The sequence below is a fragment of the Caretta caretta genome, chromosome 8, assembly GCF_965140235.1.
Source record: "Caretta caretta isolate rCarCar2 chromosome 8, rCarCar1.hap1, whole genome shotgun sequence".
Taxonomy (NCBI): domain Eukaryota; kingdom Metazoa; phylum Chordata; order Testudines; family Cheloniidae; genus Caretta; species Caretta caretta.
Window position 1 is genome coordinate 18,650,095 of NC_134213.1, and position 15,917 is coordinate 18,666,011.

At 42.8% G+C, this 15,917-nt stretch overlaps 1 protein-coding gene across 3 annotated transcripts in view; it reads right to left on the bottom strand.

Annotated features, from left to right (window-relative positions):
- PPP2R2B (protein phosphatase 2 regulatory subunit Bbeta) overlaps positions 1-15,917 on the bottom strand; it is a 262,068-nt gene that overhangs the window by 56,578 nt on the left and 189,573 nt on the right. For all 3 annotated transcript variants that reach the window (XM_048861014.2, XM_048861015.2, XM_048861016.2), the window contains 3 exons: positions 11,825-11,922; positions 9,015-9,180; positions 5,245-5,357 (listed from right to left, as the gene is read on the bottom strand). In XM_048861014.2, coding sequence (XP_048716971.1) covers positions 5,245-5,357; positions 9,015-9,180; positions 11,825-11,922 — 377 coding nt within the window. The remainder of the gene's footprint in view (positions 1-5,244; positions 5,358-9,014; positions 9,181-11,824; positions 11,923-15,917) is intronic.

Consider the following 15,917-nt stretch of genomic DNA (forward strand, 5'->3'; position numbering starts at 1 on the left):
AATGGAAAACCGCGGCCAGTGGGAGCTGCGATTGGCTGAACCTGCGGACGCGGCAGGTAAACAGCCGGTCCAGGGTGCCAGGGGCTTTCCCTGAACAAGCGGCGGACCAACTTTGAGAACCACTGCTCTAGGAGGACCATCAGAGAGCATTAAGAGAAATCATTGACAGCTCCTGCTTTCTTCTGTCTGACACGTGGTGTGAATGGTTCACAATAACTAAAAGAAACCATATGACATAAAATTTACTATCCAGAGAAAATTCACTTGGGTCAGGGAGGGTTTCATTTTTGACAGCGATAAAATAGTGACTTCAAAACCATGAAAAATCCCAGCACCGTATTCCTCCCTTCCTACCCCTAGTCTCTGACCTTTACAGATCTCAAACCTCCAGATAATTTAATGGCAGTTAAAGGAAGGTTATGAAAATAGAAAGGTCATAACAGAGGAAACTGGGGCTTGCCACGGTATCTGGGGAATGCCCATAACTCCAGCAACTGCTGCTGTGTTTCCTATTCATTGGAAAAGGTAGGACATTGCTCATTTCAAAAAATGTTTTCATGAGCAATTCTAATGCTGATGAGGACTATGACCAGCACATACTGCAAGGAGGGAGCCTGTAATGGCTCTCCAGTCTAAAGGCAGGGAAAAGACTGGCTTGTCTGTTCTGCACAGAATAAGATGCGATTTAGTTCACTCTAAGGGTCAAATACAAATTAATGTGACACATTAATACGAGTCTCATGGCTAAATCTCATGTAGTGTGCTGACATCGGGCCTTACCCAAAGCCCACTGATGTCAATGGGAGTCTATGTAACTTTGTCGCTTCAGCTCCCACTGAAGCCAGAGGCAAAGACTGAGCGAAAGACAGGCAGACATAAAAGGTTAAATGCTTTTAAAAACAGAATTTAAGTTGAACTTTGGAGCTACTCAAGGCCACATGATCACACATGAGAACCCCAGGATTCAGTCAAATACAATCAGATAAAGAAAATAATCAATAGTGAAGGTAAGCATTTTTAATTTTCATATCCATATCATATAAATATCCCACTGAGGCACCATTATACTGATCCCATGCCAGTATTCACTTGGCCATAGTCAATCACATGTCAGGATCTGCACCTCAGAGAGCCCGGGGGGGTGGGGAGAGAAGCTTGAGGAATTACTATGAAAACAGCTCAACAAAGTTAACCCTAATAACGTGTTAAAGTGATGAAGTGAGCTGTGGCTCACGAAAGCTCATGCTCAAATAAATTGGTTAGTCTCTAAGGTGCCACAAGTACTCCTTTTCTTTTTGCGAATACAGACTAACACGGCTGTTCCTCTGAAACCTAATAACGTGGGCTGTTTGTGCACCACTGTGACCATGTATTATAGAAGAGGGTTGACTGTGTTTTCATTACCCCAGCATCTGTAACAAACATACTAAGAGTGCGGTGATGGGTAAAATAATTGCCTCTAATCCTCAGCAGCATCAACAAATTGCAAATACGACTCTCAACTATGAGTTGGCTAAGGGAGCATTGGGTGTTTGTTCTTCCTAGGAGAGGTCAGCAGTCCTGAAGTACATAACACAATGGCTGATGGCAGCTCAACAGGAGGACATTGCACTGTGTCAGTGGATGTGAGAAATTGGTCTGAAAGCAGCAGGCAGAGATTCCACTGTCCTGGGAGAGTCCTTTGAATTGTGTCTCTATGAACCTGGGGTCAGAAAAGAGACAGATTTTTGCTTCCCCTGTAATAGAAAAGGGGGTGCTGTACCTCAAGATCAAACACTAAATTCACCTTGACCTAACCTCTGAATCAAATGTAACTTAACAGCAGTTTCATAAACTGTATGTTGATTTTTCCAAGAAGCAAGCTTCTGCCAAGAACAGTGGGAACTGAACAATGAATCTGAGCCACATATTGGCACTAAGTTCATATGTGAATGTACATGAACGTATGCGGAGCTCATGAGAATGGTAATCTTGCGAAGTATTTTTGGTTTGCAAAACCAGTTCAAATAAATTCACAAAACTTTCTTTGCCTCTGTAAATTAAATCGCTGTTGTGTTATTTTAAAAAACAAATGTTTTTTTCTAGCAAACAGGAAATGGGGCTATGTACCTCTAAAATAACTAAACTGGGTCCATGGGGCTAATAGAATTCCTCTCTCCTTTCTTCAGTTTTCATTCTCTCTCTCCTCTCTCCATTTTTCCCATTGGATTTTTCTCTCTGCTCCTCTTTTCACAGCCTCTCCCAAACAGAAGGCAAAGCCAGGAAGGTGTGAGTCCAGCTTTCAGCCCCACAGCATCCAGCTGGTGTGACATTAGGCAAAATGAGTTAGCCTATTTTTAAATAATAATAATCCCAGTTGCAGTAAAATACAAATTACAGGCAAATGGAATGCAGTGAACAAGTTATCTGTTGCAGAAAAGTACAGCGTGTGTTTGCTCCCTTCATAGCTTATTAAGCCTCTCAATTAGTTGCAGTGGCTTAGAAAGCACTCAGGGTGGACTGTCACCTCTGGGCATTGAGAGATTGGGGAAGAGGAGCTGAATGAGTGCAGCTGAGGCACAAGCAGACAAATCTGCCATTTGGAAAAGCTCCACAAAGATCTCTCTTTTGCAGATCTAGATGAAATAAAGACACTAGCTCCATGCCTTTGCGCTGTGACCCTGCCTTTCCCACACCAAGTCCATGGCTTTTCTGAGGCATTAACACACAGAAGAAAGCAATAACTAGAATAATACCCCGTAATATTGCTTTAAAACAAAAGCAGTCTCCCCAGCTCTGCATCTAGATGGGTCGGGAAGCTATAGAGTCGGACATTCAAATCTTGGAGAAATGATTCTAGTGGGCTTCCTAAGTAACAGCATAGCGGTTGGACATGCTACCTTAAACACAACAACAGTATAGATAGGAAATAAAATGTTTCCTTGCTCTAGGAAAAAACAAGCAAAACGTGCCTACCAGCAAGTAGGAGCAACTCAAAATAGAAGCCATTCATTTCTCACCAAGGATTAATTAGCTGTCTGGGGTTATTAAACATTTTCATTGGCCTGATCTTTGAGGAAACCAGGAGCTATAAAAGTGAGCCAGAGGTAATCACAGCAACAAATAATATTAAAAAACAAACAAACAACCAAAACTACTTGCAATGCAAATTCTGACAGCGTGAATAAATTACAGACTGGTCTGGTGTGATTAACAGCACATCAGATGGACTGTTCAGGTGGAGTTTTTAGGCCTGCAGGTTAGATCTGGTATTTTTCTTTTCAATCGCCAATGACAAGCTGAGGCAAATGTGGTCTCGCTCCATGTTTAAACAGAAAGCCTGCTTCAGTCTAACTGGCCCTGTGGGGAGCAGATACAAGGAGCTTCTCCCCTTCTTCTTCCAACACTCTGGGTCAGGGATCAGTCACAGTCTGGGGAGGTTGCAGAACCACCGCTCCATACTTATGCTGCCTGCAGTGCTAGCCTCCACAGAAATGACCTGGCAGGGTGAAGTAAGGACTGGGCCCTTGGTCGTGTGACCCCATTGCTTCAGCCAGCAGACATGGCCAGGCACAGGGGAGAATGCGACTTGTACCCATGTAACAAACACCTGAGCTGCAGCTTCAGAGTGCGCGCCACAGGAGTCCTGAGAAGAATCCTGACTGAATTAGCCGAGAGGCTCCCTCAGCACCTCCCATCCTCCTGTAGCGCTGTACCTCGAAGACACAATCTAGCTCTTAGTATGCACATTAAAGATCAGAGACTGATATCTCCTGACAATATTGCTTCCCCCATGAGGAAGGCAACATTTACCAACACAAAGATGGACCAGGTGAAATTTACTACTAAGGGCTACAGCTTCCAAACACCAGTCAGTGTTACGACCCTCACAGCATCACTCCTGCCTGGTCTTATAGGGGGCTCCCCCATAGCACTCTCTGATGCAAGGCTCCTGGACGTTAGGTGCCAGCTCCAGAAAACCACATAAGACCACAGCTTGGTGCAGCACTCAGAAAGGCGAGTGGCGTTCCAGTGACTATGAAGAAAACTGGCTTAATGGATTTTGTATGTGCATCTCCCTTGTAGTAAATGAAAAATGTAGCCTTAGGTGTTTACATTTGATTTGGGAGGCTGGTTTTAATCTTCTTACATTGGGAGGAAAAACTCAATTACAGAATGTACTTACATTCCAACAACCCAAGTCAAACACTAAGGAAAAGAAAGAAATGCTTTAACTCCTTCATCGCCAGGCAGGAATACAAGCGTGTGCCAGATATGTTCAGCAGCACAAGAGGTGAAGAGTTTGCATACATGAGGCAGGGGCAGGGTGAGGTGTGGTACTCCAGCATGGCCAGAAGGGACAGGATTCTTTCCATTCAGACCTATAGCTCTCTCCAGTAGAGTTGTGTTATTCAGCCTGTATGTAAACTGCAGGATTTACCCCTTAATGACCCATGTGACATCATGTCCTATCATCTGACACTAAGCTGAATTCATTAAAGGCATATCAGAGATGTCTCTGTGTTCGTCTTCACATTTAAAGGAAGCAAAAGCATTTCCTATTTATCTTCATTTGTTCATTCAGAATTAATAACTCTCCTGAGAAACTGCAGGTTTTTAGATTCACAGCAGCCACCATGAATACCAGATGGTGACAAAGGATTTCTGTGAGGTGTCAGGGCAAGTGCGGGCTATATTCTGGGCTGGGGGGGGGGGCTCTGAACTATTCAGCTCATTACTGCAGCAGACTCTTAGGGAACCTCTGCAATGAGAGAGGGCTGGGCTGCTCTGAACCCAGAACCCACAGGAGGGGGAAGAAAAGGGAGCCTGCATTCTGCATTTCACCCTGAAGCCGCTGCCAGAGCTCTAGTCAAGGTTTCACAGCCTGCTCCAGCTCCATGGCCCTTACTCTGCCTTGCAGTCCCAGAGCTCTATTGGCCCTTCTTGTCACGCATGCAAAAGCGGCCAACTCGGCATCGCAAGCATTCCTGGCTCAAGTATCAACAAAAGCATCATCAATGTTATTGTAATAACAAATGCATCTTCACCAAGACATGGCCCACCAACACCTTGGCTACTTTTCCTATTGTGTTGTACCTCTTCCCCCCTCTCTCTGTCTTTAAACCACAAGCTCCTGGAGGCAGGGACCCCACTGAAGACATGAGGGCATTATGCATGCCACCATAAATAACCACAGTGACAATTTTCTACTCAAGTTCACACACAGAAAGATTCCTTGACCCTTAGATATCTCAATTAACTCACCCGTAGCATTGTAATCATGGAGGGGTCTCGGAAGCGGCCATCTTCATCTTTAAGATTATAGCCCTCTGGTCTTTTATCTCGTTCACTAACTTTCCATAGCTTCACAGTTTTATCTGGAAGAGCAAAAGAGAGAAGAAGATATAGTTATGCCTGAGTAAACAGGCATCCTAAAACGAATACCTGATGAAAATGCTAATGTCACAAAAATCGGTTTAAATGTAAAAAAGGTTACCGTTTCCTGTTCCTTGTCTTATTTGACTGAGATCTAGGGACATGGAAAGAATCAGCTCTAAAGAAAGAAACTGTTTACCATCAACACTTTTTTCCAGGAATATTTGGCCTTCCTATTGCTGAAAGGCAACTGCTGACAAACTTAAGAAGATGGTTTGATTAAAACAAGCATATTAGTGGACGAATTATTTGAGAAGTGATTTCCCAGGGCTCAGCTGCAGAGATTATGACCATAGGTCACATGATTCAGTATACAGAGTTTAGGATTTATCTAGTACATGCCACAGTGTGTCACTAGAAACTCTAACATGGGCATTGGCTACAAGAGGAGAGAGCTTTTTACATTGCTCTGAAAAGGCAGAAGTCTGTGAGAAGTTTAATTTAGAACTCCCCACCTACAGACCAAATCCATATAGCGTCTTTCTCCCATTGCTGCATATCTGTATACCTACCACCAAAGTTAATCAAGAGAACACGCTACTGTATGATTTTTCCTCCTACAATTTGCCAGGTTGCATGGCAGTTATCCAGGGGAAACTGACTCCTTTCAAGTATGATTTCCAAATTAACTTGGTCCAAATGCTTAAACAAATCACTGAAAACACATTAAATGCTGATGATACACCACATCTCCATATTGTGTCCCTACTGCCCATTTTATTACTCCTTTTATTCAATCTTATTACTGCAAACTGCCATGATACATGGCAATTCCCAGATTTTAAGGTCAGAAGGGACAATTACAATCATCTACTCTGACCTCTTTCACTATATTTCATTCAATTCCTGCATCAAGCCCAATTGTCCTCTTACAAATAAAGAGAATAATATTCATGAGTGCTCTATCCATCATGTCTTTGAATATTTCCAACAGCCAGTGGAATCATTAACCATAAGCAGTGCTTGTGCAGCTATACACCAGTGTTTAGAGAACAGTGGTCATTTGTGCATGAACTTTAAAATACCCTGCATACAACGGATTTCAAATTCCATGAGTTTTGTTTTTGTCCCTGGGTGGAGACTAGCTCAGGCAAAGAAATCTAGGATGTAAAACAGTGAAATATACCGTGATTTAAAGTTCACACTGTGAACATAGTAAAAAGAACGTCCCCGGAATAAAGTAAAATCATGTCTGTAATTTACTCAAAAGTCAGTTTCAACTCCTCCTTCCACCACCTTGAACAGAAACTGGCATTTTATTATTGACTGCACATCCAATTTGCATGCCCATACTGCCATCTTTCCTTGGCTTTTTCAACTATTGACATCCCGTTTATCCTGTGCCATGAAGGCTTTTAGGTGAAAGAGCCCCAGGAACATGTGGTCTTTATTCTGAATAATGGTGTTTTCTTTTCCCTTGCCTGGCAGAGATTCTATCAGCAGTTTATCATCACTTCCACCAGCTTTAAAACACAATCTTATCATTCATCTTAACTTTCTCCTTTACACAGCAATTCCATTAGACTGCCATTAATTTTGTTTTTATTAACCCATTTAACTTCAGGGGGTTTCCCCTCTATAATGTTAGTTTAGCAACAAGAACAAAAAGATACAGAATAACATGGGAGTTTTTTTTAAAGACTCATTTTGATATCTTGCAAGCCTCTGAAACACCATCCCAAATGGAAAGATAATATCCCTGTTAATCAAAAAACTATTTAAAAACTCAATTAACAGAACATTATGCTCTATAATTAATCTTCATTGCATTTCAATGATTCTCTCCCCCCCCCCGCCCAAATGAGTTTAATAAGTCTTTGAATTTTATTACAATGATCAATAGAGTAAATTCCACAATACAAAGTAAGTTGGCTATGGGAGATAATTAGACCCCTCCTTTTCTCCTGAAGTAATTAAGTCACATCCATCTTAAGGTCCCATTCATCCCAAGTAGTATCATTGGATCCTCCTGATATTTATCTGAGCATAACACGAAGCTGCTCAGCTGAACACAGCTGCAAATTGAAACAAATCAGCTGCAGTTTTTCTTAGAAAAAGATTCCAGGATCCAAAAACTTAATGAACATAATAAATAGAGGGAAGAAAACTCCCTGTTTAGCGTCAAATGAACAAGTGTGAACTGACTGCAGAACCCTGTGTGAGGGAAATACACATGAAACATGCATTGACAGCAAATTCTAGCTGGGCTCCTGTTATCCCTATTTAAAGTCATGTTTTATAACAGAATCATTCTTGATTTTTTTAAATAAGGTTTCTTCTGGCAAAACAACAACAATGGACACATTTTCTGACTATTGTCTGCGGTGCCACCAGTCACAGATACCAATTCCCTGTGCTTGTGCTCCCTCACAGTCAAACTCCCAAGGGTGAGCAAACCAAGAGAAAAAGGGACCAGAGGCAGAAAAATGACTTCAAGGATTTTTAAGCTCTTCTGCCCAGTAGGCTGAAGAATTTTCTCACCGAGGTTGGGCTTCAAATGCTAATCTCAGTCATGCTAGTTAAAATCCAGAGTCACCTCACTGGTCAGACATTAGTGTACGTTAGACCAGAGTGCAGCCCACTGAATGTATTGAATTCCCAACCTGAATATTCCTGTCCTTCCTAATTCTTGCTTCTCCTCCTCCTCCTTTTTCTTTACATGTGTGGATTATGTGGACATCACAGGCCTGATCTTGAGAGGTGCTGAGACCCAGCAACTCCAGCTGAAATCAGGAGGATATGGTACAAGTACAGACCCCAATAACTGTTTTAAATAACTCCACTTCTCTGTTGTTCTCTCCAGGATCCCAGAAGAATAGTATTTCAATAGGACGTCTCCTCCGTGTAAGTCCTATTCAGCATGAGTAAAGGCTGCAAAATCATTCCTCCTTGGTTTTTTTTTTGAAACTACTACAAAAAATGTGAAGATGGTTTTCCTCAGGGCAAGGTTTCCCTAATACTGAAGTTATGGATGAAAGAGTCTGTTCCAAAGGTAATGGGAGTTACATGCCTCAATGGAAGGCAGAAAGGAGTTCTAATAGGATAGGCCCCTGGACCAAAACCACAGATACAAAGGGAAGGCTGAGGTGTACTAGGGTATGCCCCATTAAATGTTAGTTCAGTGTTTGACAAGAATACAACAAAGAACTATGAGGTGAACCCGGGTTACTTACCTCAGCCTTCTCTGTTATCTCCTCACGTGTATTTCTCTCTCCTGGGAGAGATTCTTTGGGATGAGGGGCAGCATGGGCCTGCTCCTGTGAGGAGCTCAGCACCCTTAATTCTCCATTACTTTCAAAGGGTACACTTCCCAAGATCAAGACCTAAATAAACCTAAGACCTTAGTGGTCTGTTGGTCAAAGAAGAGGGCTGGAAGCCAGAAAAACTGGGTTCTATTTCCATCTCTGCCATTGCTTCACTGTGTGACTTCAGGCAAGTCAAACTCTCCATGCTTCAGTTCCCCCCGGCTCTAAAATGGGGAAAATAATATTTACCTGTCCTGCGGGGGGATTGTGAAGATTTATTTTTTCCATGCTGGCAAAGCTCCATGGAATCCATGGATGAAAGGCAAAGCATTATATATTATTATAGTCACATACCATTGGTGGAGAGAAGGAAGTAGGCTGCATTTTGCTGCGGGAGCCATCGTATTTTATTGATCTTCTCCTCGATCTCTAAACTCTTCAGGTAATCGAACTCGGGTTCATGGCTCTGGAACGTGCTGTAAACATTGTATTCTCCCCTACGATGGGGCTGATTTTTACTCTGCAGGAGTGAGGAAAAAAAAGGATAAAAAGAATTTTGAGAGAGAGAGAGAGCGCGCGCGCGCACAAAATTTCTATTGATTCTTTTGTTCTCTGCGGATTGTTAAGAGATGGGAAATGTCTGATTACAGTGACACATTACAGTTTAGATATCAAAGCCGACACAAGAGATCTTCCCGGCACAATGTATTCTCCTCTTGTGTCAGTTTCTCTGCATGCTGATGATATGAGCAGGAAATGATGCCTTTGTTTTGCTTTGTTTCTAGAATGAATGAAATCCTCCCTATCATTTCTCTCCAAGGCAAATTGGTGAGGAGAGATAATGGCTCAGATACAGGGCCAAGTCAAGTTTGACTCACTCACAAGAGCAACCCCATAGAAGCCAGTGGGGCTCTGTACTGGCATAAGGTGAGCAGGATTTGCCCCTAAGATCTATGACTATCCAGCAGAAACAAAATAACCAAGGAAAGGAAACAATCTGTGCAAGAATGAACGCTGCATAAAATGGCAAAGGGCTCAGTCCTGCAAGGTTCTGGGCAAGCCTGGCAGGTGTTGTTTACCTTCAAGTCCCATGAACATCCATGGGGTGCTCGGGGTGCTCAGCACCTTGGAGCCCTGAGTGAGGCCGAGGGAGTTAAATGCTCCCAAACACTCTCAGATACTACAGTGATGAGCACTATATAAGAACCTGAATAGAATAGAAATGCACACACTTTATTGTATGGATTGACTTTCTGCGTTCAGATGATGTACCCAGGCCCTTTAACATCCTTCCAGGAATGGCATATCTCTGTAAAGCAGGAATTCAATGGACTTTACCCTGCGGCACATAATGAAGTTTAAAGTTCAAGAAATGGAGTAGAATAATACAAAGAGAATAGGAAATAAAATACTGTTGGGAATGATGATGATGGTGTGTGTATATATTATCTAAACTAAACAGCCCCTCCCAGCGTATACTGTATACATAGAAACAGTTTTATATGTTTATAGGTCTTACTTTTGAGAGTAAGACCTTAAAATAGGCTTTAAAATGTCTTTGGATTATAAAGTTTATCATGGCCAGACCTCTGAGATCCCACTCCACCTTAACAGAACACATTGACAAAAGGGGGCTTTGCTACCATCCAGATCTGACTGTGAAGTATGCACAAGATGTGCCAGACCAATTAGCATCAGACAGCTTTGGAAATGGAGGGGAAAAAAATATTCCAGATTGTAAGGGCCTGTGACAGTTTTCATTTGCCAAACACATTCTGTGCTTCTTGGACCCACAGCATATGCAGAGATCTTTAATTGCGTGCTCAATGCCTTGTGCAAATATGGGTCCTGCAGAAATTAACCACAAATGATACATAGCTATCAAGAAGCTCTTCAGGAAGCCTTTTCTGAGGTAAAGTGTATGTCCAGGGTCACCTGGATGATTCTTATCCATCTATGCTACAGCAGATTTTTTTTTTTTTTTTTAAATTTGAAATGTTCTGTTCTCTGAGAATTTTTGGTGCTCCTGGAAGTGACAGACCCACACCAGCAAGGCCGAGAGCCCACTACAGTACAGCCAGATACTGTGCAAGCTTCCCCCCACAGCTCTTGGCACATACCCCAAATCTTGTTCTATAGCGAAGGGACTCTTGTGAGCAGTGATGGCAAATTGAGCCAAAAACTCACAGCTCGCGTGGGCTGCCCCACTGCACTATTCTTTGGGCTTTTCTGCACTGCTACTAGCTTGCCCTGCCTGCACCCACCCATTGTGAGAAGCCCAGAGCAGAAGCAAATAGTGCTTCAAGAGCATTCATTTCTAGGGGGAATATTGCGAGACAGAGGATCACACCACAAAAAGCAGATGATCCTCTTCCCTGCCCAACCTGACATCACTCCTTTCTCTGAGCCACACAGCTTCAACCAAGCAGAGTTGACAGAGGACTCTCAGGAAGAGGGCGGTGTCCAGAAGTTCGTGCTTGGCCCATAAAGACTTTTCTGCCCTCTTTGACTCTTCTCTGCTCCCTCCACATCTTGCATTGAAGGGGAGTACAAGGCCCTGTGCATGTTCTTGGTGGTGTGAGCAGAGAACAACAAGGGAAATGGCAATTCTGGCTTAAAATTGTAGGGGCTCTTATACCAACTGCTAGGCTGTGCTGTGATCTCACTGATACCAGTGTAAATCAGGTGTAATTCCACTGACGTCTGGGGCCTTTTATCAGTGTAAAAAAAGGGTGAAACTGAGATCAGAAGGCGGCTAATTAGGTTTACAGAATTCTAACATGCTAATGCAAATTGGTACAAATCAAAACAAGGCTGCGAACATGAGAAGGTGCCAAGTTTGGATGAAAGGAGCAAAGTTCAAAGAGCATTATTTGGTTTGGCAAAATGACACAATTAGGACCACTGGAGTTTCTAACGTGGCAGCTTGATCCAATTTGCATTAGGTACCCAACAAGAGCAATGAAAGTAAAACGATGCAGAAAATGCAACATTTTGAAGGTGCTTTCTGATACGCATATGGTCCCATTTTGGTTAATGGCCTATTTGCAGTTTTTAGTTGCCAGAAGAGAACTGGGGGGAAGAGTGACACGTGAGGATTAGGAAGCAGCAGGAAGCTTCTTTTAAAAGGATAAAATAGGCATTTTGCATTCACTAGCACTTACCTCCTGCTCACGTTGAAATATTACAACCCGACCCCCCTTGTCCCCTGTCGCTAGTAATTCTCCTGTGTGGTTGAATTCTACTGTAGAGATAATGTCAGCTGAAAAAAAGAAGACAAAGGCAATTTAAGTAACCGCAGACTGGCTTTTCATGGGCATCTATAAGACACCATTCTCTGTGCAGTTAAGGAAAAATGTATCATCAGTGCTTTGTCTCCCCAGAGAAGTTTCCAGAGTCCTTATATTTCTTCTTGCATATAAATATGCTCGTGGAATGTCGTAACACAGTTTACTAGGAATGGGCACAAATACATGGAGTTTTGGGACACTAAGAATTGGATTCATGTCTGGAAGTAAATTTTGTGACTGTTTTAGGTCTTCATAGTGGTGTTATACCAAAGCAATACCATACCCAAACTCTGGGAGACATTTGGGTCTAGATTTATATCCAGATTTTGGAATTACGACCCATTTCTACTATTTGTGTTCAATAAAAAGCCCCCAAAACATCCTGTGGAGGTTAAAGTGAATGTGTCCTCATTCAGATCCATATTTTCTTTTCTGTGTTCCCTCCACTTCCCTCTTACCTTAGGGGAGCTCTGCTAGTTTCCATCTCTGCAGAGTCAGAGGATGGGGGACCTTGCAGGCACCACTGCATTCTCCCCCATTCAAAGCCACGGGGCAAAATAGCCTTAGATATGTGCTGTTTGCCCTGCCCACTGCAGAACCCGTTTTGTACTTCAGATTAAGTAAAGGAAACACTCCCTCCACTCCATTGCCATCTAGTCTCCCCAAAGTGGTGCAGTCCGATGCAATAATCGGAAGAAAAGTTGTGTATGAACAGGGACATGGTCAAAATTACAGTGAGGCAAACTGTCCTAATGTGTGAGAAACAAGGAAACAGATGGGAACCAGTAACTTATATAGGGGGTCACAATCTGGTAAAGCCATGCTTTAAAGGCTTTACTCAATGTGTTTACCCCTGAGGCAAAGCAGGCAGGAGAACCACCAATGATTGGATTTATTAGGACTATTTTTAGAAGAATGTCAGAGGTTAATTCTACTGTGATTATTCCCCTACTGGTCTTCATGGATTGTCTTTGAGTGCAGCATTCAGCAAAGGCAAAACAGTGCAGGGGGGAGAAGGAATACGGTCTCAAACCTAGCAGTTGACTAAAGGACATCTTGTAAAATGAAAGGTACTTTGTTTCAGCTTTTGGTATCCAGATCCTTTGTGTGCAAGTCAGTTTTATTGAACTTTAATTTCTCTTTTCATACCGTATTTATCTAATATCTCTCTCTCTCTCTGTGCGCGCATGTGTGTGTGTGTCTAAACAATACACTTTTCATAAGAATGTATACCTACACCCCTTATATGTATGTATGTGCACACACATTGGGTACATACACACAGACGTTGTATGAATGTTTAAAGATAAGCAGGTGATTAGGTGCTGCCCTGAATAGGGATGCTAGATGGGTTGTAGATACCACACAAGCTTCTCTCACTGGATTGTTTTTTAGCATATACTTTACTGGATCAAAATCTGTGTTTTACTGTAATGCACCGAGAGGCTGAGCCAGGTGAAAAACATCTAAATAAATAGGTCAGCACTGAATTGGACCCAAACATATAAAACACAATCAAAATATATACTAGGAAAGTACTAATATACATGGATCTCTCACACACACAACTGCGAACTTCAGAAGCCACCGTGAATGCTGATTATTGTCTATGTCTTCTACAATGTGAATCAAGATGCCATCCAGCAAAAAAAAAGAAAAATCCTTAAGAGTTCTGGCAAACCCAGAAAGGTAACTTTCTAAGTGGTATCTCGGACAGGCAAGTTTTCCCCCTTCCAGGTTCTAATTGTCCTAAATTGCTCAATCAGCTTAAATATTGCACCCCCTGATCTCAAGTCAGAGATGTTAGTTGCATCAGTTCTTTTCCTAATCTTGTCCCCAGACTGGTGCCACTGCACCCACATAAACTGCCTCTGTTCTTTGCCAGTCTCTGGACCAAACTGCTTCCGATTTATGGCCTGACACACCACAATGGCTTCAATGTACACCAGGTGAAATCTGGCCCATTTTAAACAAGTTTAGTGCTATTTACCCCATTTCACTAGAATCCAGTTTGTTTGGATATTTCCCCCTTATTCCTCTACCAGGATCTGGCTGGTGCCTGGTGGCTTAACTCAAACTGGGAAACCATTTCCAATGGGACTCTTAGATGGCTGACAAGATGATTCTTCTCCTCCCCGAAGAGCATCAAAGTCCACCTCAGTCATGCATTAAGTTTCTACCAGACTAAATTGAAATGGTGACTCCAGGATGTTCCCCCACCCCAACCAACATGTTCTTAAAAAAGCAACAACATTCAGATTAACTCTGGGGCCAGAAGATTCACCTGTAGCTCTAGCGACTCCAGTGCTTTAACCACAAACCTCTGTCATTACAAAACATAAGTATAACTTAGATCTCCACAATCTGGCTAGAATGAGGAAGGGATTCCAGCAGCTGATGTAAGAGAACAGCCACAGGTAGGGTTAGTCTCAGGCTCTAGCTTCACTACACTGACCCAATACCACCGGCCTCTGTACAAAGGCCAAATTTGGTATCTCACTCATGTATTCCATGAGATGTGCACTCACTCATCCTGGTGGACTAACCACCATTTATAGTCCTTACTGCTCAGACTGTGTTATAGTCTTCTGCCCACCTTTCTGTTCATCTCTCCTTTGCTTTTGACTATTAATGTAGGGCAGATTATGGTCCATGAGTAACAAACAGGAAAAAAGCCTTCCAGTGTGGAAGAAGGCTGGGGACACAAGACCTTCTTCTTTCTTGACACTTCCCTATTCAGCGGCTTTTATAGACTTCTTCCAAAACACATGAATGTACACCTAGCTGTCGTGCATACTGGTCTCTCTAAGGTCCACTGATATCCGGTCCATATATCGAGTCTTTGGCCTTCCCCTTGGTCATCTTCAGTCCACGATCATTGCAAAGGCCAAACTACCAATATCTTTAACTTTCGGAGCCCTTGCTCAGTTACAACAGTCGGGTAAGGCTGTTGCACGTGGCTTGTGAGGAATGACCCTGCTCTCTGAGGTACACTTGACATGGACATAACTTCAAAAGGGCATATCTTATTGGACAAGCTTTACAGGTTGGCTGTCCAGGCTTGACACCACTGGTTTGTAATTGGAGTTTCCCTTCTAGGTGATCTGCTTATCAAGGCTACCAAATCCTAACAGCCCCAGCAAGTCTTATTTTAAGGTGGTCTTTATTCACCTTAATGTCCTCATAATCGGGCCTATGTGGCATTTTACAGAGATAGCTGTGCCACCAGTTACCCCACCATGCCCTGCTGAGAGATGCCATGACTACTTACTGGATATTCACAGCTGTCCTACGGTTTCCTATCCATCACCCAGGAATGTGCCTGATGGGAGTTCGTTGCCCCTTCACAGTGCTGGGGACACACGGCCATCTACAATTTATTCATTGTGTCCACTGTTTTATGTTTTCATAGGGATCCCTCCATTCACTTTAGGATCCAATCACTCCCTGATAATGTGCGAAGAGCCCACCATGTCTGCTGAGCTGTGACAATCCAGATGGCAGCAGGCAGGTGAGTAATGAACTCCATGCTGCTTCTATTAATATTCACACATCTTCCCCATATTGCCCCGTCTTTCCAGCATTAAGCATAATTGCAATGACATGTGAGTGCTTTCTAAAGTTTGTCTTAATTCATTTATAACATTGGGTTGCCATGAATAGATTTAGGGATAATATTTCATTGCACACAGAGCCAGCACTGCAGCAAATAAACCCAAGAGGATTATGGTAGACAACACCGCATCCCTCCGAACACACAGAAATCTATCAGTGGCCTGGCCAGCACTGAATTGGAAAGCAGTAAGGTGAAGCATTTCTATTCCATTATATGGAGCCCTTCTGCTTCAGCCTGGAGTTGTGGGTAGTAAAATCTGTCATTAAGATTTTAACCATCTGCTACCAACTTTCACAAAAGGGATGAACCTCAATACAGAAGGGCCAAACTCTACTCTCATTTACACCAGTG